The sequence below is a fragment of the Cucurbita pepo genome, chromosome 7, assembly GCF_057944985.1.
Source record: "Cucurbita pepo subsp. pepo isolate OVF chromosome 7, ASM5794498v1, whole genome shotgun sequence".
Classification (NCBI taxonomy): Eukaryota; Viridiplantae; Streptophyta; class Magnoliopsida; order Cucurbitales; family Cucurbitaceae; genus Cucurbita; species Cucurbita pepo.
The window spans coordinates 294595-316911 of NC_141804.1; the positions used below are offsets into that span (position 1 = coordinate 294595).

A 22317-nucleotide genomic window follows, 5' to 3' on the forward strand; every position below is an offset into this window, starting at 1 on the left:
TAAGGATAAGATAAAAGACGACTTTATTGAATAATTTGTCCCTTGACAAACATTTTTCGACTTAAATATGTGGGCCAACCATATAATGTCGTGCCTTAATATATTTCTTTTATTTAATGTTTTTCTGCTTTTTTTATCATTTTTTTTAAAGAAATATATGAGTTGTTCGTACTTTATTACCACGTAAAGAATCAATTTTAGATAAGAGTACAAATCAAGACCATCATACACCATGACTTCTGTTAACTATGATTGATATGATAAACCATATTATAGTAGACCACGGTCGCAAAATCATGGTCTAGTTAGACGATTTTAGACCATATATTAATAGTAAAAAAGTTGTTTAACTTTTTTTAATAAAAATAATGGTTGTTAATGGTAAGTTTATTAATAATAAAAGCATATTTCAAACAAATTACTATCAAACAAATATTTTGATTTTTTTAATTTAAAGTTATTATTTAAATCTCTTAGGTATATTTTTTAATGATATTTTTATTAATTTAGATTAAAAAATGAGGGGTACTTTTGCAATTTCTTTAATATTCATGGGCATTTTGAATGATATTTTCTATGATTTATCCAAGGTTAATAATAATTAGTTCTCTTTTCATATATATTTTAAACTTTATTGAAATTTTAAAAGTTTTGTATTTTTTTTATAGATAAATTACATTAAACATTTTTATTAATTTAGATTAAAAAATGAGAGGTATTTTTGGAATTTAATATTCATGGGTATTTGTTAATGGTAATTTCCATAATTTATCCAAGTTAATAATAACTCGTTCTCTTTTGAACGCAACCGAGAAACGAACCGTCTGGTTATAATTCACAAGAACTCGGTTCAGAGAGAATTTGTGGGCGATGATCTCCGGAAATGTATCGAAAAGCTACATTGTTCCTCGTATTTTCAGTCATCTTCTTCATTTCTTGTTTAGTTCTTGTCGGAACCGTCGACATCAGATCGCACTTCTTCACTCTGCTTCAGTCTCAGCCAATTTCCCCTTTCCCATGTGCCGCCGACTCTCCTCTCCGGGTGTACATGTACGATCTTCCCCGTCGTTTTAATGTCGGGATTATGAATCGCCGAAACTTGGACCAGACTCCAGTCACCGCCTCCACTTGGCCGCCATGGCCCAAAAACTGGGGGTTGAAGCGGCAGCATAGTGTGGAGTATTGGATGATGGGTTCGCTTATACATGAAGGTGCTGGTGATGGCAGAGACGTGGTTAGAGTCATGGATCCAGAGAATGCCGATGCCTTCTTTGTGCCGTTTTTCTCTTCGTTGAGTTTCAATTCACATGGACACAACATGACCGATCCGGCCACGGAGATTGATCACCAATTGCAGGTACCTTGTACTTGGTAATACAGTTTTAAGTTCGTGGCTCTCGTGGAATTATGTAGTTTCGAATCAATTCCTTATTTAGGGCATTGCAATATCCTCTATTAAGGCATTGGACGCTTTAACTATAGCATGTCTAGTATGTTTCAAATTGATTGTGCTACATTTAGCTGATTCTAGTGCAGTTCTTGGATTGTGATGATATTCAATTTTTCCATCTACGCTTCTGTTGATGGCTTTACAATGAGCAAGTGGATGTAAAGGGGGAAAGCTTTACTGTATTCTTACTTAAAAGTGAATCCGATACAGTTTAATCATCTCAGATTGAGTGAATTTTCAGATCAGGGATAGACATGTTAGTTTATATGATCAGAAAGATGCAAATCCTGTGTTTCCTCAGAGTCATGCAGATAAAGTGAATTGTACTTCAGTCAATTGATTGGCTTACTGATGTTTCCTCAGATCGAACTTATGAAATTCTTGAGCGAATCTAAGTATTGGCAGAGGTCTAGGGGTAGAGACCATGTCATTCCCATGACACATCCTAATGCCTTCAGATTTCTTCGAGACCAGGTGAATGCCTCGATACAAATTGTAGTGGATTTCGGCCGCTATCCAAAAGCCATGTCGAATTTGGGAAAAGACGTGGTAGCTCCGTATGTGCATGTCGTGAGTTCTTTCATTGATGATGACCCTCAGGATCCATTCGAGTCTCGGAAGACATTACTCTTCTTTCAGGGAAAGACGTTCAGAAAAGATGTAAGTGACTAAAGTTTCATGGCTAATACATACCCTCCCCATTCCAAAATGGGATTCTTATCTTGGGGAAGGAGAGATGTGTTTTGACTTGTAATTGTTAGTAACTGATATTTCCTATCAACATGTTTCAGGATGGAATTATTCGTGTCAAACTGGCTAAGATATTAGATGGTTACGATGATGTTCACTATGAACGTAGCGCTGCAACGGAGAAAAGCATAGAAACGGTATGATGTAGATGCAGTTAGCTTATTGCTAAATAATTTCCATTTGACCATTTGTATTGGAAAAACTTTGTGCATTCTACTCTGCTGCTTTAAACTCGAACCATTTTTCGTATCAATACTTGTTGTATGCTTTCAATCAAAAGCCCATAATCCTTTTTCTCATGTCTAATCTAAAAATGGGGTGGTTTTGGATGGTAGGAAAAGAAGGTTAGAGGTCCAAGAAACAAGATAACTTTGTGAACAATATACTATTTTTACCTTTTGAACTTCTCTTCTGTGGGTAGAGCCTAGGTTCCCTCCCTTTGCTCACCAAGACAAATGAACTTTTTGAAGAAGAAAAGTTTGTTTTCATATGGGTAGGTCTGTTTTGTGTAAGGTTTTATGGTAAGGAACTAATAGAAGAAAATCCAGTGTATCTCATTCTTTTCTATTTCTTCTGTTACTCCAGTCTTCTGAAGGGATGCGTTCATCAAAGTTCTGCCTGCATCCCGCAGGAGACACGCCATCATCTTGTCGGCTATTCGATGCTATTGTAAGCCACTGTGTTCCTGTCATTGTTAGTGATCAAATAGAGCTGCCATTTGAGGATGAAATTGACTACACTCGATTCTCGTTGTTTTTTTCGTTCGAAGAGGCACTGCAACCTGGTTACATGGTTGATAAACTCAGGCAATTTCCTAAAGAGAGATGGATTGAAATGTGGAAGCAACTAAAGAATATCTCCCATCACTATGAATTTCAGTACCCTCCTGAAAAGGAAGATGCCGTCAACATGTTATGGAGACAGGTTAAGCACAGGCTTCCCGCTGTCAAACTTGCTGTTCACCGAAGCAGACGGTTGAAAATCCCGGACTGGTGGCGAAGAAGATGAACACTGTAGCCCTGTTTTTTCCGGTACAGCATCTCTAAACTCTCACTTTCCTAACAATTCAAAGTAAATCATCAACTTTCCGCTGCTGATTTCGATAATCTTCCTCGTCTCAAGCTTCGCGGATTGATATTCAGTTGTAGTTTCACGTTCTTTCAAAAAAAAAACGAGACCACCCTTGTAACATGGCTCATGAGCTTGTCTGGCTTGGGAGTGTTCTAATTGTGGAGGCAGGCTTGTATAGAACATTTTGAGAATTTTTGGGGATTTTGTTTTTGAGCTGGCTGTTTGTAATAGGAATTCTTTTGTATTTTCATGGCTTGGATCATGTTATAGATATTGTATTCTTGCAGTTACACAAATTGATTAGGTACAAAATATTGGCATCATTACGCTGTATTTCATCTTCATTTGCTTTTAGTGGAACAGATGTATCGTACTTGTGATTACAGTCACTTGTCAATACTACGTAATTTTTATTATATAAAAAAAAAAGTGAAATTCAAAGTTCAAGTTTTTTTAATAAAAAAATTCAAAGCATAAAGGTATAATAATTGTAATATATAGTACAATTTAATCTGATTTAACCCAAATAATAATAATAATAATACTAATAATAAAAGACAATATTTGTTGAAGAACATAGGAAGAAAAGTATTTGGTATTAATTGTATTAATTCCAACGTTCAAATCAGTTTGTTGGGACTTAACAGCAACAAAAAGTAAGAAATTCTATAATTTAATTGAGAATATATGCCTTAATAATGCTAAAGTTCCTCAAATGGCTGTAAAGATTGGACCCAATATGCCCATTTAATTCTCATTTATATGATCTTTAACATCAAAAAGTGTAATAATATAAATTAAGCTATAATTTCTCACTTTAAGCTAAATGTGGAGGTGGCCCCCACTAGTCAATCCTCACTCTTTTAATTATACCTTCATTGTACTTAAATATATATATATATATATATATATCTAGATATCAAGAATAAAGAAGTATATGTAATATTTGGATGTAATGCATATAATATAACAATACCTATGGAGGAAGCAATTCGTTGGTTTGAGTTTTGTGTTCTAAGTTCTTCAAGCTGTGAAGTCACTAACGCCAATGTCTTTATCAGTTTCATTGAGTCCTTCACACTCTTGGTATCCCTAACCTCTCTCCATTCTACTTTCAACCTGATAAGAAAGAACAAGTAATAATAATTAAAAAGATAAAAGGCAGAATAAGGTGAGAACAAGCAAACAAACAAACCTACAATTAGAAATTTGAGGAAAGCAAAATCTTGTTTTTGCAGCAAATAATATAAAGCTAGCTCTGTTTCAAACTAACGTAGATCGAAATTTTCATGTACATAACCAACCAACACCATTTGTCTCACTAAACATGACAATCATTCCACTTATCATTTTGTTCATCAAGGTATGAATGGCTAGCTTGCGTGTTCCAGCTCGATAGCGTCAAGAATTCTCGACTATTGAATGGGTGGAGCTTTCCTCGTTCCTTTTATCGAACATAATGATGCAAATCATGCTTTAATGAGTTCTAATATACATCGTCAACAAGTAGTCTCACTTTCTCGATCCGAAAAGTGCATTGTTGGAACTGGATTGAAACGCCACATGACTCGAGATTTAGGGGTTACCGCTATAAGACAAGTGTTTGATCCTATTGCCACACAAAGTAAGGCTAATTTTGAATTCATAATCATATTGATTGCTTGAGAATCAAGGCTTTAGTTTTTTTTTTTGTTTTTTGGGAGGTGCTAAAGGAGGAGAGAGTGTAAAGAGGTGTAGGAGTGAGAAGGACTTGGAATAAGAGAGACCATCTTATTAATGGAGGTAGACGGAGACTTGCTGTCTTAATGGTTAATAAAATGGAAGAAGAAATGATATGGAGGGAGAAAAGGAAAGAGGAAGGTTAGGATAAAAGCTGAAGAGGTTAATGTATTCTATTGTTTTTTTTGGGCTCTTTTTCGGCTTCTCCTCAAGATTTTTAAAATACGTAGGTTAGGGAGAGGTTTCCATACCCTTATAAAAATATTTCCTTCTTTTTCCGAGCGGATGTAGGGTCTCACAATAAATGACGATCTTGAAACTGAAGCATACACAAAACGCATAATACCCACCCTCTGTCACAAACACCCTACGCTTGTCGTTTAAGCAAAAACTAAAACCCACCTCTCTCTCTCTCTCTCTCTCACTCACTTTCTCTTTCTCCAACCCACTTCAAGCTTTTCCTGCACTTTCAGTTGATTACCTCAAACTTTGCAGGCTTGAGGTTCAGGAAAACAATCCAATCTAATCCAATCCAAAGTTTCCAAGAAAGGATGGCTTCATTTCAAACCCCAATTGGAATGCGAAGTTCCACTATGCTTGAAACCTCATGTGGATATCTACTTAAGGAGTTGCAGGCATGGGCGTTGAATTTTTCTTTTCTTTCTTTCTTTATTTGTTTCTTTCTTTAAGTAAACTAATGATAACAGATGATTTGGGACGAAGTGGGAGAAGATCAGTTTGACAGAGAGAAAGTTCTTCTGGATTTAGAACAGGAGTGTCTAGAAGTTTACCGGAAAAAAGTTGATGGCGCAAACGTGTCGAGATCTCGACTTCATCAAGAACTTGCAGAAGCCGAGGCTGAGTTTACGCATCTTCTGTTGTCCCTTGGAGAACGCTCTCTTCCTGGACGGGTACGCAATGATTATCCTCCAAACTTGTTCCATCTGTTCAAATCACAACTTAAAATGATCAGCTATCACGATATAATCATAACATCAATCATTTTTATATGTAATATGATATGATATGACCGAAGTTCTCACCCAATAGAATATGTTGATTGGACGTGTCTGATCAGCCAGAAAAGATGGCGGGAACTTTGAAAGAGCAGCTTGATTCCATAACTCCAGCTCTGAGGGAGATGCGGCTGAGAAAAGAGGAGAGGATGAAACAGTTCAGAGACGTACAAGGACAAATCCTGAAAATTTCTGCAGAAATAGTGAATGAAAATGATGATTCCACTCCTATTGTCATAGTGAATGAGAATGATCTTTCTCTGAAGAAACTTGAGGAATATCAGAATGAGTTACAGAGACTTCACAGTGAAAAGGTGCAAATTTGAGCCATAAAATTAAGATCTACTTAATATTTTCAACTTCGAAGTTCGTTTACATACCAATTCTTTTTGATTTTCTTTGACAGAATGAAAGGCTTCAGAGAGTGGAGAAATATATAGACACAGTCCATAAACTGTCTGCAACGTTGGGGATAGATGCTTCCACGATCATCACCAAGATTCACCCAAGCTTGGATGAGCCATTTGGAAGATCAAAAAACATTAGCGACTCCATTTTAGAAAAGCTTAAACGCACGGTGGAGTCTCTTAAAGAAGAAAAGCAGCAACGGCTTGAAAAGGTGATGAAACTTATACTTGCCAAACAACATATTTATGCTACATCCCAAAAACAAAAACAAAAAGTTTGACCGAGTGTGAGATCTCACATCGGTTAGAGAGGGGAACAAATCATTCCATATAAGAATGTGAAAACCTCTTCCTAGTAGACGTGTTTTAAAACCTTGAGGGGAGCCCAAAAGGAAAAGCCGCCAAAAGAGGACAATATCTGCTAGCAATGGTCATGGGCTGTAACAAATGGTATCAAAGTCAGACACCAAACAGTGTGTCAGCGAGGACACTGGCTCCCAAGAGGAATTGATTGTGAAATCTCATATCGGCTGAAGAAGGGAACGAAACATTCCTTATACGAGTGTGGAAACCTCTCTTTAGTAGACGAATTTTAAAATCTCGAGGGGAAGCCCATAAGGAAAACCGCCAAAGGAGAACAATACCTACTAGCAAAATCTAATTGGTAGCATAATTGTTCAAGGTTACCAAAAGCATAAAATCATAACAACCAATTGAAACACATCTGTTATTGTTGTATCAAAATAATAAAAGTCATCAAAACCAAGAGTTATAGCATACCTACATTTAAACTGATGATTTGAATCTTCAAATGCCAACTGCTCCAACACTGTAAAACAAAACATTATTTGATAAATTTCTGCAATGTTTTCTGCAGCTCCACAATCTAGGGAAAGCATTGACAAACTTGTGGGATCTTATGGATTCACCTTATGGCGATCGCCGATTATTTTCCCATGTAATTCGACTATTATCAGTTTCATCACCTGAAATATCTGATCCTGGGAGCCTTGCGTTATATATAATTGAGCAGGTACTACAGACGTGTGGTAATGGTAAATAGAAGATTTAATGAATTAGGTGCTAATTATGTGAAAAAAAATTTAAAGGCTGAGGCTGAAGTCAAGAGACTTGATCAACTGAAAGCAAGCATGATGAAAGAGCTATTTATCAAGAAACAGAAAGAGCTGGAAGATATATGCAACAAATCGCACATGGAGATACCTTCAAGATTAGAAATGGAAAAGATCATAAATCTTATAAATTCTGGTACAGTGCGTAAGGACATCAATGATTCGGAATATCATATACTTTATGCAAATCTATTATCCAGATACTAACTTCTATGTACTGCCAAAGGGGAAATTGATCATGTCAATCTCCTAACAAGCATGGATGAACAGATATCAAGAGCAAAGGAAGAAGCATCTAGCCGGAAGACTATAATGGAGAAAGTTGAGAAATGGATGTTAGCATGTGATGAAGAGCGGTGGTTGGAAGAATATAGCATGGTTGGTAATTTTCCTGCAAGCTACAAAAGACAATTACTTGACTGAAATCTTAGTCATAAGTAGTAATTATTGAGCTTTCAGGACCAAAGCCGATACTCAGTCAGCAGAGGTGCTCACAAGAATCTCAGACGTGCAGAACGAGCAAGAATAACAGTCAACAAAATTCCAGGTAATATCAGCAATAATTTCCATGAACTGCAAGGAAGGCTTTAAAGATGGGCTGTGTTAAATTGGCCAGACCATCTTTCGGTACAATATCTTTCCAAGCCAAAGAGATGTGAGCTTCTTGAAATTTGAACATATAAATAGGATTTCATATGACTTCATTATCTTTCTCCTCTTGAAAATTATGTAAACTGCAGCTTTGGTGGAATTGCTCTTGGCAAAGACTAAGAGCTGGGAGGCAGAAAGAAGTAAAGTGTTCTTGTATGATGAGGTAAGCTATATAATGCCTTTCAACAATGCTGTTCTTGTCACTTGTTAATCATCATTTGAGACCATGATTATAAGTTTCGTGAATGATATTCTAAAAGCATGCAACTAAGAACCTAATCCGGTGAGATATTCGATAAACCCTATCAGATATTGTCCTCTTTGGACTTTCCCTTCCGGGCTTCCCCTCAAGGTTTTTAAAACGCGTCTGCTAGGGAGAAGTTTTCACACCATAGTAAAGAATGTTTCGTTCTCCTCTCCAACCGACGTGGGGTCTCACAATCCACCCTTTTCGGGACTCAGCATCCTCGTTGGCACTCGTTTCTCTCTCCAATCAATATGCGACCCCTAATATTGTGAGATCCCACATCGGTTGGAGAGGAGAACGAAACAGTCTTTAAAAGGGTGTGAAAATCTTTACCTAATAGACGCATTTTAAAAACTTTAAAGAAGCCCGAAAGAAAAACCCCAAAGAAGACAATATCTACTACTGGTGAGCGTGAGCCATCACAGCATCCTTGCCTTCTCCATAAAATATGTATATAAAAAGGAACCCAGTTCTTCTTTGCATCTCCCTCCTTCCTAAAAATACCAAATTATCTGTTAATTTCATGAAAACATGTGTCCTATTTTCAGGTGCCTTTGCTAGCAATGCTGGAGGAATATAATGCCCTGAGACAGGAAAAAGAGGAAGAGAAGATGAGACTAAGAGTAAGTACAACGTTACCCTGCTGCGGACTTTTAAATATGGATCATTAACATGCTGAAAGAGGATCTCTTCTTTCCCCATAACCCCATCACATAATTTGAACTAATCAGCAGCAAAAAGCTTTAGCAATGGTCTTTAGACGGTTAATGATAATTTTTCTAGCAGGAGAAGAAAAAATTTCAAACCCAGGTAGCAGTCGAACCAGAAAGCTTCTATGGATCAAGACCAAGCACCAGCAGTCGGCGTCTTTCAAATGCTAGCATTAATGGAGGTTATAGCAATGCCATAACTTTGAACAGAAGGCTTTCTCTAGGAATCCAGCAATTGGGATCAAACAGCACAAATTCAGCAAATGTAAGCACCTCTTTCATGAAGGAAGGGAAAACCTCACCTGAACAGCATACGCCTCTTCGGCACAACCTTGTTTCTCAGATCAGAGATGAAACAGCTTCAGTGGTATCCACATTTTCTGGCCCCATATCTCCTTAGTGTTCACTACAAGACTTCAAGCTCAAATGTCATTCATGAAGATAATCCCACAGAATAAAGTTTGAGAGAACCATTGTAGCCTTCAAATAAGCTTATGTCTTAACAGAGGATAGAGAAGATACTCGAGTATTTATTCTATCTTTGAATTTCCTTTTTATTCCAATTGATCCTTCCTGTACAGATCCCATCTCGATTTCCCAGATAATGTTTATAAATAGAGAGTGAAAATCAACCACCCCTCATTTTGATTGTCTACATTGTATCAAATTTCATCTTAATTGCATCAATTCAGTTCACTCTTTTGATTTTTGTCCTTCTTTTGAGATATTTAGATGACATTTTCTCCATATGGATAACTTAAAATTGTCTAACGTTCAGAAACAAACAAGTTTTCTCGTGTAATCGTAAAATATGGACTTGATAGCAAACAAACGCAAAAAAATTAAACAATACCTTTTATAGGATGAAAACTGATCGCCTATGACGTTGTCTTTGCTGGCCGGCGAAAGAAATCATCGATTCGACGGGTTCTTTCAGGAAGCGGTTCACCGACGACAGTGCAAGTACGATTCTCATCCTTCGCCGGAGCATCCTACGGCTGAGATGGAAGAGGAAGCGAATCGAGGAGAAAATCGCTCATCAGACGATGCCTCTTGACGATGATTCCGATGTGTTCAAGCTTCACGATCTTCCGTTTCTTCTCAGCGGCGACATCTGCAGATTTTTCAGCAAGAAGCTTGAGGAAGACCTCGGTGGCGCATGAGACTATAAGCAGGGCTTCTGAATTCACTTTACCGATGTCCTTGTCGATCTTCATCATCATCTTCACTCGTCCCGTCGGAAATCCCGGACGGATAGCCCCGCCGGATTTCTCTTACCGCCATTCCCGGAATCTGTATGACCTGCAAAAATTCGATGGCGGGAATGATGTGTCTCGAAACTTTAATATGACGATAATAACCCTGAACTACTGTTTGGTTTGCGCAGTGTGGGTGGGTTTTTTACGCAAAGTTACAGGGGCTCTTTCGGCATTTAAGGATCTTTCAGAGGTTTTTTCCCGGCGGGATATTATAAGTTTGGGTTAAAATATAAATTTACTCCCTAATTTTAATTTCACTTATGATAATTATTTATAAAAAAAGCTTAAAATTAGTTTTCTCTTAATAGATAGAATCATATATTTTACAACTAAATAATATTATAATTATATTTTTTATTATTATTAATAGTATACGTTTTTTATTTATTTATAATTTATTAATTTTTTTTCATATTTATTATGTTACCAAAAATACCCATAAATTTTATTTATTGTTGAAATAAGGTCCCTTTTTATTTTTTAGTTGCAATAATTTTTTAATGTTTCGTTTACAATTTAGTCTAAAAAACTATAAATATATAAATAGATAAGATTAATAGACTCGCCGGTCCTCGTCGTCTCCAGTCAGCTGGCGAGTCGCTTGAGTCGTTGGACGGGCTCTGTCGCCGTGAAAGTGAAACTTTTGAAGAATCTCTTATCACAATCCTTCCAATAAAATGTAAGTGTATCATAAGTCAGATTTCATGTCGTCTTTCATCAGATCGTCACTTTTGGAAATTGAAATTTTCGCATCCATGGGCCTAATTGTTGAAGCTTCACTCTATGGCTATAATTGCGATGCCCTAATTTGTGGCGCGACAGGAGGACTTCCATTAATCGGCCTCCGACGCCCGAACCGGAGGATGATCGAGAACAGCAGCCTACTTTTCAAGAAACAATCAATATCAAGGTCTGAAGTTTATTCGGCTCGTTTGTTTTCTGTTGGATTTTGACTCAATTTCATCGTTTCGTTGTGCGTAGCTGATTGAAAGTGGCGAAAAGGAGCGGTTAAAAGAGCTTTTGAGAGAAAGGCTCATCGAATGCGGCTGGAAAGATGATATGAAAGCACTTTGCAGGTTTCCTCTACCCACTACTCTCTTTTGTATTCAATTCATTTCATCTATCGATTTATTGTTTCAAAAAATTTCTTGAAATCTGTGTTCATTCCTGTTCCGTTGTTTCATTGCCAGTCTAGATACAAATTAGGTTTAGGTATTAGTCGTTAATTAACGAGAAGCTGTTGAAAGAAAAATCACTAGTATGTGTATTCTCGTTCAGTCGAGATGGTGATATTGGAAATTACTTCCAACAAAGCTGGAGTGCATGGCTTTACGTGTAAAGATAGCTTTGAAATTAATTCAACCGGCAACTGGAGCTGTGCTATATGCTCATATTAATTCTTTCAGTTCCGAGGCTAAGACTTTTATCTCCCTATTGTTTCTCCAGGGCGTATGTAAGGAAGAAAGGAAGGAACAATGTTAGTGTTGATGACCTTGTGCAGGTCATTACTCCTAAAGGCAGAGGTTTGTTATCACTTACCATTCTAGAAGCGGTTGCTATTGGTTGCATTTATCATAAATCTCCCAACAACTTTCTATCATTCGACCTGAAATTAAAAGATTGAATGATTTTTTAATCTAAGAACTTCAGTAACGGCATAATGCAGCAAACAGTTATAGGCTTCTGGCATTGCAATAACTCCTCCCACCTGTTTGTATTTCATTATCAGCTTCTTGGACCAATAGCAATAAGTTGCTTATTCTGGAAGTTGGGGTTTTAGTACATCTTGTTCTCCCCTTTATATAGAAGTGAGATCAATATATGCTATACATGATCTATAAATCCGAAATTATCATCGGGTTTTAATATCCGGTGCTTTTTTTAATTTATGGTCTAAAATGTGTGTTACTCTATATGCAAATTGTCATATCGAGCTTGTGAAATCATGAAAATTGTGAGAACACGACTCTTTTGGCGATCATGGCGCTCACTCTTGATGTTATTGTCTTTTTGTTTTTTATATGGTAAAAGATTGGGATCCTATTTATGCTTTTATGCTGATTTGTGCAAGAATTCTTGACTTTAGTTGAACTTGGATCTACACTCAACTGTTTAATGGTTATCTTGTAGTTGTATGCTTTCGTAAATAAAATATGATAGCTTGCTGCTAAACTACTAGTGATTTAGATACTGTGAATTAGTGTGTGGTTGATCTCTTTCCCCTGCCGAAACGATCCTTGACCTGACACATCATCTAAAAATCAATACATATGATGGAAGAAAACTCCATGTTATGTATTCTAGAAAGGCTCCATGTTTTAGTCCTTTCATGGCCCAAGATGAGGTTCAACAAACAAACTTCATCTGCATGACCTGTCCCTTTAAGATCCATGTGCTAGCAACATTCCTCAACAACTATTACGTATTACCCCATATCTTGAAGTACACTAAATCGTTGTTATCAAATATGAGTAGGCCTTCTGAATCAATATATGAGATCATAGCTTTCAATCTCATGAAAAAATCAACAACAGTAGGAAAGCCTTTACGTTGGAAGAATTCCTTCAAATCTAATCAAATTACAAGGAGTCGAATCAGGTCTTAGGTCTTGGAGAATGATTGATAAAAAAAACATCCACTAAAAAAAAGTTTCAGAAAAAAAGTTCAAAAACAATATTGCAGGTCTTTTATATAACTGACGAGTTAAGCTTGGTTGATAGAAAGTAGACACAAAGTGTGCATATGTGTTTCGTTATCGAGGGATATTCTGAAACGAGTCGGTAAGAATCTAGAAGAAATCCTCCACAACTCCTACCTAAGCTTGATTTTCACACCGTTCCAAAGAACCAGCTTAACACGGAAGAGAATGAATTCAAGTCACCTAGGGGTTTTCACTGGTTGTCATGAGGGACGCCCCCATTAGTTTTAGCACTGAGTCCATTATTTTGCAACCGTTAGGCATCTTGAAACTGCACCTAAAGGACCATAATAAAGATGACTTTCATAACCATCTGCCAATTAAACCTCGCATATCATGATAGTTTTGTCTGTGGGAATAGTTGAAGTATGTGCAAGCTGGTCCAAAACACTCACAGATTTGTAAGAAAAAAATGCACATCATGTTAAAAGATTTTCACCATAACATTACTTGTCTTGCTCCCTTGCTGCACACTGATTGCAGAGTTGGGTTTTGATACGTGTACGTTTAATTATCGTCTTATCCTATTGATGGTTCTTCTTGCCAAAATCGATTCTGACTCTTGTTCGAATGATGTCTTGCAGCTTCAGTTCCAGATTCAGTGAAAGCCGAACTGCTGCAGCGCATCCGAACTTTCCTTGCATCAACAGCCATCTGACATACACAAGAAGATTGCAAGCCGCTAAAAAGTATCTCCTTCATCCCCTTACCCTTACTATACCAGCTAAACCACTTATTCTACACTATATATGGAATTGGTTTGGACTTTTTCTTATCAAATTAGATTGCTTCTGCTGGGAAAATCCAAGTCAAGTTCCATTTTTCGGGTTGCCGAGGATGATGATGCATTGTGTAAACTTCATACGCTGTCAACAAAATCCTGATTGGTGAGTGTTTTGTTGTATAATGCAAGTAAAAAGGTAGCTGTTTGAGTTTTATTTAGTACACAGGACACTGAAACACGTGATGATAACTCTATTTTACCGAATAGTTGGTCTGTTGTAACTCTTGATTTGGCTACTTTGATGGTGTACTATGTCTTTCGATTTGTTCAATTGCTTGCAGCTGCAACTGTCAACTTCTCTTATCAACTTCTTTGCTTTTCTTTCTTGTGCTTTCATTTACGAAACTGGTGATCCATGTTTTCAAAATAATTTTATTCTATATATATACACATATACACCTATACCTATACATATACATATATAGACACACGTATATAGATATATATGTATAATATATACATGTGGTCATTGTTTACTAGTTTTAAGATTGAGTTAAAAATCATTTTCAATAGTAAAATAAGGCATATTTGTATTTATTATTTTTTTTATCATGTGAATAATTCAAATCTCTAATTTTTTGGTTGATGGTATACACAGACACTTATATTGACATGTTTGTATTAATTGATTCCTCATGAAGGTAAAAAATTGTCATTTTTATTTCGTTGTTTTTGTTGTGCTACGTTTGTATTAATATAAATATGATTCTTATTTTGAACCGATAACTGATAAGCATTACTTGTAGGAATACTTTTCATTCGGACTTTTGACTATATATTGCTTGTAATATGTTTTTTGCTTTGATCTTCATTAACCTTATTGAATTGATATACTCCTACTAGCATTTTCTTCCTCGACAAAATGTAATATAAATATGAATGAAACCTCGGCAATCTAAAACTAAAACGAAAAATGAAGCTGAATGCAATTACAACATATTAAGAGCTAAATATTGGAAGGGCTAAATTAATAAAATTATCTCTATATTTTATACTTTATTTCAAAAATATTATTATCATTAGGTTTAAAAAACATATATAAAATTTTAAAAGTATTATTAAAATTCTTTACTTTTGTAAAAAAATGTTCCAAAATTTTTTATATGGACAAGAACCCTTTATGGACATAGATTAACTTTTAAATTTATTTAAAATAAATTTAAGATTATTAATCAAACTTTTTGAAAACTCTATTTTTTAAACAAAAAAAAAATAGTTTTCCCAAACTAAATACTTTTAGAGAATACTTTTGAATTTTTTATTTAAAGTTAGAAATTAAAAAAGAAATAGGACAAAGTGCAAATATTTTTATTAATTTATCCCATTTTCTTAAAATTCCGCGAATTTTCAATTCGGGGTAACAAAATGGGCCAAATTTTGGCTCAAATCAAAGCCCTCTGGGATGGAAATTGAACCCTACTGTGTGTACTTGAACCCATTGCCACTACCACTAGAATTGGAGTCGGAGAAAAACATTGGGGGACGGGTGCTCTTTCTCTGAATCCCTCGTTCACTCTCGTTTCTCCGTTCGTCAACCATGGAGTTTTCTCAGGAGGATTTTGATCACCTTCTTCTCTCCGAGCACGCTAGAAAAACCGCCGAAGCTAACTACGCCACCAACCCCCTTGATGCTGATGTATCTCTTCCTTCCTTCCTATTACTTGATTTCATGTTTCTTATTATATCTATCTTCATCTGATCTTACTCTCCACTGAACTTGACATCGATTTTCGCCAGTTTCTGTCGCGTTTTCTCGTTTTTGTATGCTTGGTCTTTTAGCTGAATTGCTGTTCTGGGGGAAGGGGGTGGATATCACTAGGAAATTCATGTTTCCATTCAATTTAAGCTATTTAAAACTGTAGTTTATTGTCTCTTCATATCGTTCTATTCATGCATTTTTCAGAATTTGACCAAGTGGGGCGGGGCGTTGCTTGAGTTATCTCAATTCCAGAATGTTTCTGATTCGAAGGATATGATCAGAGGTACGTTTATTACCCTTCTACATGTTTAAGAATCTGCGTTGATCGTATCATTGCCATGATGAACTAAAATGTACGGATGAAAACAAACAAAATCTGATCGTGCAGACGCTGTTCTAAAGCTGGAGGAGGCTTTGGCTATTAATCCCACGAAGCATGATGCTCTTTGGTGTCTTGGAAATGCCCACACTTCACATGCATTTCTGACTCCCGACCCAAATGAGGCCAATGTCTATTTTGATAAAGCTCGTGATTGTTTCCAGAAAGCAGTAGATGAGGTGATAAATGCAGATTTTATTGAAGTAATCCAAGCTTTGTAATTCTGTAACTTTTGTTTATTCTAAATGGTTGGGATTTTTTTCCTCAGGATCCTAGTAACGAGCTTTACCGCAAGTCGCTGGAAGTCACTGCAAAGGTGATGTTATGACATAGCACTGTCATTTGATTCTCAGTTTGTACTGAAATGCACTTGTATAGCTTGCTTGGAAGAGAATTATTTCAAAGATAGGCGTTGTAGCTGGGATTCTAGGACAGTGTGGTATTAGTAACTATGGAGTCCATTTTTTTGAGCAAGTATTATGATTCTTACTGTTAGTTTTCCTTGCTTTAGGCTTTCGGGTTTGTTGCCACATGCATAATAGAGTTAAGATTGGATTGAGGATTACTTCCATTAAAATGAGGTAGGTTTTGTTTATGTGTTAGAATCCTCTCCCTTCTCCTCCTCCTCTATTTGCATGTCATTGTTCCTATGTTTTGTTTATGCCATTAGGGTTGTCATGTTTTTTCAACATCATATGTTTGAAAAGAAACTTAATCAGTTTTTTGAGGAATTTCAGAGTCTTTTGAAGATTGTTACTATAAAATGTAGTATATATATATATATATATATATATGAATTTCCTAAAGACCCGTGGCATGTAATTATGTTCAATATAAGCTTGTGCTTTTCTCCCAAGATTCCATATTTCCTTCTTCAAATGTTTCTGCTCACCGTCTTTGTAACAGCCTAAGCCTACCGTCAACATATATTGTCTTCTTTGGGCTTCCCCTCAAGGTTTTAAAACGTGTTTGCTAAGGAGAGGTTTCTACACCCTTATAAAGAATGCTTAGTTCCCCTCTACAACCGATGTGGGATCTTACCGTCTTTACGAAAAAAGAGGCTATAATTAGTCCATTGCTACTGTTGCTATATTTTGGGTTCTCTGGTTGCTAGATATGGTTTCATGTTTCGAGAAATTTTAATTAGTATTGGAAGAAACCGAATCTCTATTTGGAAGTACGGACATTACTTGATTTCTGATCGTTCTGTTGTCTCAGGCACCCGAATTTCATTCGGAGATTCACAAGCATGGAATCGGTCAGCAGACTGCAGGGCCTTCAGGTGGGGGATCTTCTGCTTCTGCTACTGCTGCTTCAAACCCTAAGGTTATTTAGCTTGGATTTTTTTCTCTAATCTTTTGGTAGAGAGCATTTGATCTGCTTGCTAACTACAGGGGTTATTTGTTATTTTCTTTGTTGTGCTGCAATTTACAAACACCAGAGTTCCAAGACAAAGAGCAGTGATCTCAAATATGACATATGTGGATGGATCATCCTTGCCGTTGGACTCGTTGCTTGGGTTGGAATGACGAAATCCCATGTTCCACCGCCTCCTCCGAGGTGAGGCTTTTCGACTCCGCGACTGCAAATCTATTCTATTGGAATGTGGAATGTCTCTTTGCTGAAATTCCTCCCATGGAAGTGCTCAACAAGATACAGTAAAGAAGAATCTTGACATTGTGATGCAGAATGCCTACCTCACTCTGGTATTTAGCTTATGAGTGCTTCTCATTTCTAGTGTTCTAGCTTAGCTTTGATATCATTTTGTGCTTAGTTGATAATTAGCCCGAAACTCAAATATTCGGTGGCGGTTTTTGATAAAGTAAAGAAAATATCTGCACTCGTAGTTGGTTGAACTATGTATTTCTATGTCGGTTTGGTTCGAGTTTTTAGCGTTTGCCCGACTATATGTACAATGCCAACCGGGAGAAAGTTCCCCCATTGTCGGTTCGGTTAGTTCTTGTTGGTTTTGGCGAAGGTTGATGTTAAAACCAGATGCTGAAACCAACCCTTGTAGTGTATGGAATTGTATATGATCATGAACTTCAGGAAGAACAGTGTTTTTTTAGCTATGACTCAGAAAATGAAAGGCTCGATTCGATTTCCCGATTGAATCGAGGGCAAATGCCTGAAAACATCCTTTGGATTTAAGGAGTGCCTTGAATTTATTCATGGTCCCGGAAATCCTATTTCGATCGAATCTAAAAATAAATTAGGATTAAGAGATGGGATTTGGTCGGGTTAAGGATATTATTACAAAATTTAAAATTTAAAAAAATTAACTAATATTAATAAGACATTTGAATATTATTTTAAAACTTTTATATTTGAATTTTAAATTAATAAAAAAGTTGATTTACACTCGGTCTGGCCCAATTACTAGCCTACCAATAATTGCCCATATTGGTCCCTACACGTGGCAAACATCCGAGTCACCACGTCAAGCAGATTGAATTTGAAAGTAACAAACGAACGGTCGAGGAGCTATCGTAGAGAGCAGCTTCATTTTTCCGTGCGGCGCTCAATTTTTTGAAATTTCAAAAAAGATTCCTCCAACGAGGAAACAGGTGTACCAAAATTTCATCATTAGCCCAATAGTTTCCGATATTCCCAAATTCCTCCACAATATTTTCTCCTTATTACCGAATACCTCCACACCGAAAATCCTCATAAATTAATTTTAAAAAATAGTTGTCTAAATTTTATAAATATAAAATTGTTGCTTACTGAGAAATTGGGGCCTTTCCTTAATATTCAGGAAATAGAGACCCCTATCAAACAGAAACAAAAGTCAAATTCTGAGGGCGAAAATTAAATAAACGAAGTTGTGGATCCAATAAACGTGGCAGTAGAACAGAGCGAGTACGGTAATTTTGACGTTTATCGCGAGTAGGAAAAGGACGAGCTACATTTCATTAAAAATAAAAAATAAAAATACTTATTTATCTTCTCATCCTTTTGTCCGAACGAAACTTAATTTTCGATCCCTCTGCTTTCCCTCTCTCTTTTCGCTTTCATTGGGAGGGAAAAACCTCCAAACTTCTAAAATCCAATCCTCTGTTTTCGTCTCTGCAAAAACCAGGCTAGGGTTTCTTCTGATTGCTCCAGCTTCAGCTCGATCTCTCGTTCAATATCTTTTTTGAACTCATATTCTGCTCTTTTTCCGGTCTGATATCAGTCAAAGTTAACAACCTGCTTCCCTCCGCTTTCTGTGATCTTCTTCTGGTTAAAGTTTTGCCTCAGGTACTGTTTAACTTTGATTTTCTCGCTTTGTGCCTTGTTTATATTGCTTCTGTTTGCTTTCTTTAGCTTTCTTACTCCGGAATTTTGGTATCATTTCTTGACTCTGCCGATCTCTAGCTTTCTGCGTAATTTCTGTTATTTCAGACAATGGATTGTGGATTTTACTCTGTTGTAATCACCGTGTTTTTTAATGTTTGTTTGTTCAATTCGAATGTTGTGGATATATTAATCGATAATCTACTGCTGATGATTCGGAAGTTTGGTATGTTTTAAAGTTCTTGTCGTAAACCCTAAAACATTTCTGAATTTAAAATTCTTAGATTTGGCTCTTTATGTTGGACGTGCTCTCAATTACTCTGACATATTGCGTTGGTCGTTAATTTCTGAATTTAAAATTCTTTGACTGGGTGTTTCTAGAGAATTTTAGCTTTGATCTGCGGCTAATTTCATTGTACGTTGGTAATTTTGAGCTCTAGTACTGTTAATTATAGTGAAAGTTGTTTCTAAATCAGTTTCGTTTAAATATCTCTGTTAATTATAGTGAGCTTGAGATTGGAACTTCTTCCCAGCAATTTGGAAAATGCAGACAAAGAAAAAAGGTCATGGGAGAAATGCTGCTCGTGAGATTGTCAGTCCCAAAGTTCTACGATCTCAAAGAAAATACAATGAAACCATACAAGTTGTAGAAAAGAATGTTACTGAACGATTAATATCCTCTGCTAGAAAACGTACTGTTGGTAATTCTCTTACTGGAGTTTTTCTTTTCATGGGTTGGTGGAAACCCATATACGTTTAAACCATCTAAGTTCAATCGTGTTAGATTTTGTTGAATTGTTCGTCTCATTTTCAGGTGGTTTGCCATCAAAAAATAATGAAGAAGATGTTCTAACCGATTTGAACATTAAATATGATTTTCTACGCAATGAGAGTTCTGGTGCTTGTTTGGACCACGATGCAACTGATGGTGCTACCTTGGGCTTCAAGGTAAATTATTCATGAATACTGCCTAGACAAACGGACCTACATCATGTGTAGCTTTCCATGAGGGTTATTTCTTATCCGTAATTCGTTTGGCAGGCTTATGATGATGACATTGATAAGTCTGCATCAGAAACCATATTTTCTCCTGCTTTTCATGCATCTGCTCACGCTGGAGGAGAAGCTCATAATGGAGGTAGATGATTAAATTAATTCATGGAGAGCAACATTTTTCTTTGGAGTGAAAATTATTCTGTAACACGCTTGGATTGTAATTTAGGTTTAATTTAGGTTTTAGTTTATGTGATTAGGATAAGAATTACACTAAGGCCTCATTTGCTTTAACTAATTTGAGATTCTCTGATATCATGAAATTTAGTTGTGTTGAACTGTTAGGTTCAAGAAATTTAGTTGTTCTCATAACGCAGATCTAGGGGATGCAGGTCTATCATCTGAAGTATCCGCTATATATCTTGCCATGAGGAACTCTAAGCTTGAGTGTGTTGATGAGCATGCCCATGATACTATGGCAGCTGAAGTTCACGTGCAGGATGATGAATACGAGGAAATCGACGATTTTGATCCTTATTTCTTCATCAAGAATCTGCCTGATTTATCAGCAGTCGTCCCAACTTATCGACCTATGCTACTACCAAAACAGACTCGGAGTTGCCCTTCTACGACTCTTGTTTTGGACTTGGACGGTAACAAGTTTTAACCCCAATATCGTGCTTGTTTCATATGATGAATATACACTGGTCATTGTGAAGGTTTTTATTAAATAGCCCACTCTTTTCTTTCTAACTAGTCGAGAGATTATGGGTCGATTTGGAATGACTTTTGAATCGCTTAAAAACACTTTTTATGGACTTAAAGCAGTTAAAAGGTCATTCCAAACATATTCAGCTTAGTTAGCATTTGCCGTTTTTACCATGTTATTATAAGTGGGGGGTAGTTGAATATAGGGGCCTTGTTCATTAATCAATGCAACCTATAAACGTTCATGTTCTTGAATTGAACCTTTTAAAACAACCCACCGTGTACCTTTATTTTTGCAGAAACTCTGGTGCACTCTACACTCGAGCCATGTGTTGATGCCGATTTTACCTTCCCTGTAAATTTCAACCTCCAGGAGCATACGGTTTATGTACGATGCCGACCTTATCTCAGAGACTTCATGGAAGCAGTTGCCCAACACTTCGAGATCATCATATTTACAGCTAGCCAGAGTATTTATGCAGAACAGCTCCTGAATGTTCTTGATCCAAAGAGGAAAATATTTCGTCACCGTGTTTTTCGCGAGTCGTGTGTTTTTGTTGATGGGAACTACATCAAAGATCTCTCAGTTCTCGGGCGTGATTTGGCACGCGTTATCATCGTCGATAATTCTCCACAGGTAACCCCGACCGTGTTACCATTTCTAAGCTAGAACGCCTGATATTTTATTCGTTATGAAGCTTGAAATGTTCTATATATATATTTCAGGCATTTGGGTTCCAAGTGGACAATGGAATCCCAATAGAGAGCTGGTTTGATGATCGTTCAGACAGAGAATTGCTTCTGTTACTTCCATTTTTGGAAACGCTTATGGGAGTTGAAGATGTGAGACCACTTATAGCTCAAAAGTTCAACCTTCGCCAGAAAATAGCAGCTGCCGTTTATCCCTCGCTGAATTCATTTGAAAGGCAAGCCGCTAATATGTATTAAGATTTTGTGAAGATTGTTGGAATAAGAACTAACCATATTCTCCCTATCTTACTTTTTTTTTTTTTTTTTTTTTTTTTTTTTTTTTTTTTTTTTTTTTTTTTTTTTTTTTTTTTTTTTTTTTAAATTTCCCAATCAACATGGGAGGAAAATTGGATCAATGAACAAAAAAAATTATTATTATTATTATTTAATTTCATGAGTTCTCGAATGTTTTGTTTTGAAATGGTAAATTTGAATTACCATGATTCGTATTGTTGTTAGTCTCATAATTTAAAAAACGTGTCTATTAGGAAGAAGTTTCTATTTCTTTAGAAGGAATATTTCTTTTTCTCTCCAACAAACGTAGAATCTCGCAATTCGAGTTTTTTTAGGGTCCAATTGGCACATTGCTTGGTATTTAGCTTTGATACCATTTG

The 22317-nt window shown here is 36.4% G+C and overlaps 6 protein-coding genes across 11 annotated transcripts; 5 read left to right on the top strand and 1 right to left on the bottom strand.

Annotated features, from left to right (window-relative positions):
• Nucleotides 1-795: 795 nt before the first annotated feature.
• Nucleotides 796-3583, top strand: LOC111786111 (putative arabinosyltransferase ARAD1). Of its 2 annotated transcripts, none has more exons than XM_087125245.1 (4): nt 796-1357; nt 1925-2110; nt 2242-2337; nt 2786-3583. In XM_087125245.1, exons 1-4 carry the CDS (start codon nt 884-886, stop codon nt 3206-3208), a joined length of 1179 nt encoding a protein of 392 aa, XP_086981371.1. In that variant the 5' UTR covers nt 796-883; the 3' UTR covers nt 3209-3583. The 2 variants fall into 2 exon arrangements, with proteins under 2 accessions (XP_086981371.1, XP_023522225.2); XM_023666457.2 differs by having other exon boundaries at nt 797-1357; nt 1814-2110.
• A 1759-nt stretch (nt 3584-5342) lies between these two features.
• On the top strand, nt 5343-9863 carry LOC111786112 (65-kDa microtubule-associated protein 8). 2 transcript variants are annotated; one of them, XM_087125601.1, is made up of 11 exons: nt 5343-5625; nt 5698-5901; nt 6069-6320; nt 6413-6625; nt 7291-7446; nt 7523-7682; nt 7773-7924; nt 8006-8093; nt 8287-8360; nt 8993-9067; nt 9228-9863. In XM_087125601.1, exons 1-11 carry the CDS (start codon nt 5542-5544, stop codon nt 9552-9554), a joined length of 1785 nt encoding a protein of 594 aa, XP_086981727.1. In that variant the 5' UTR covers nt 5343-5541; the 3' UTR covers nt 9555-9863. The 2 variants fall into 2 exon arrangements, with proteins under 2 accessions (XP_086981727.1, XP_086981728.1); XM_087125602.1 differs by having other exon boundaries at nt 5346-5625; nt 9231-9863.
• LOC147791569 (DNA polymerase II subunit B3-1-like) lies at nt 9457-10428 on the bottom strand (the record flags this gene model as incomplete). The annotated part of the gene is made up of 2 exons (XM_087125603.1): nt 9457-9568; nt 10008-10428. A coding segment is annotated over one exon (282 nt), but the record flags the coding sequence as incomplete, so codon positions are not given.
• Nucleotides 10429-10933: 505 nt separating this feature from the next.
• On the top strand, nt 10934-14166 carry LOC111798356 (transcription/mRNA export factor). Of its 2 annotated transcripts, XM_023681446.2 has the most exons (6): nt 10934-11092; nt 11236-11323; nt 11395-11489; nt 11860-11936; nt 13696-13800; nt 13896-14166. In XM_023681446.2, coding segments are annotated over exons 1-5 (336 nt in total). In that variant the 5' UTR covers nt 10934-11090; the 3' UTR covers nt 13770-13800; nt 13896-14166. The 2 variants fall into 2 exon arrangements, with proteins under 2 accessions (XP_023537214.2, XP_023537213.2); XM_023681445.2 differs by having other exon boundaries at nt 13696-14166.
• A 1144-nt stretch (nt 14167-15310) lies between these two features.
• LOC111798357 (mitochondrial import receptor subunit TOM20) lies at nt 15311-18087 on the top strand. Its single transcript, XM_087125228.1, has 6 exons — nt 15311-15531; nt 15799-15877; nt 15983-16152; nt 16242-16289; nt 17192-17299; nt 17415-18087. The coding sequence occupies exons 1-6, from the start codon at nt 15433-15435 to the stop codon at nt 17535-17537; spliced, it is 627 nt and encodes a 208-aa protein (XP_086981354.1). The 5' UTR covers nt 15311-15432; the 3' UTR covers nt 17538-18087.
• An 841-nt stretch (nt 18088-18928) lies between these two features.
• LOC111799201 (uncharacterized) lies at nt 18929-22025 on the top strand. 3 transcript variants are annotated; one of them, XM_023682643.2, is made up of 7 exons: nt 18929-19216; nt 19758-19953; nt 20067-20200; nt 20294-20390; nt 20638-20898; nt 21253-21590; nt 21680-22025. In XM_023682643.2, the coding sequence occupies exons 2-7, from the start codon at nt 19797-19799 to the stop codon at nt 21899-21901; spliced, it is 1209 nt and encodes a 402-aa protein (XP_023538411.1). In that variant the 5' UTR covers nt 18929-19216; nt 19758-19796; the 3' UTR covers nt 21902-22025. The 3 variants fall into 3 exon arrangements, with proteins under 3 accessions (XP_023538411.1, XP_086981339.1, XP_023538409.1); XM_087125213.1 differs by having other exon boundaries at nt 19758-19944; nt 20623-20898; XM_023682641.2 differs by having other exon boundaries at nt 18930-19216; nt 20623-20898.
• The last annotated feature ends 292 nt before the right edge of the window (nt 22026-22317 follow it).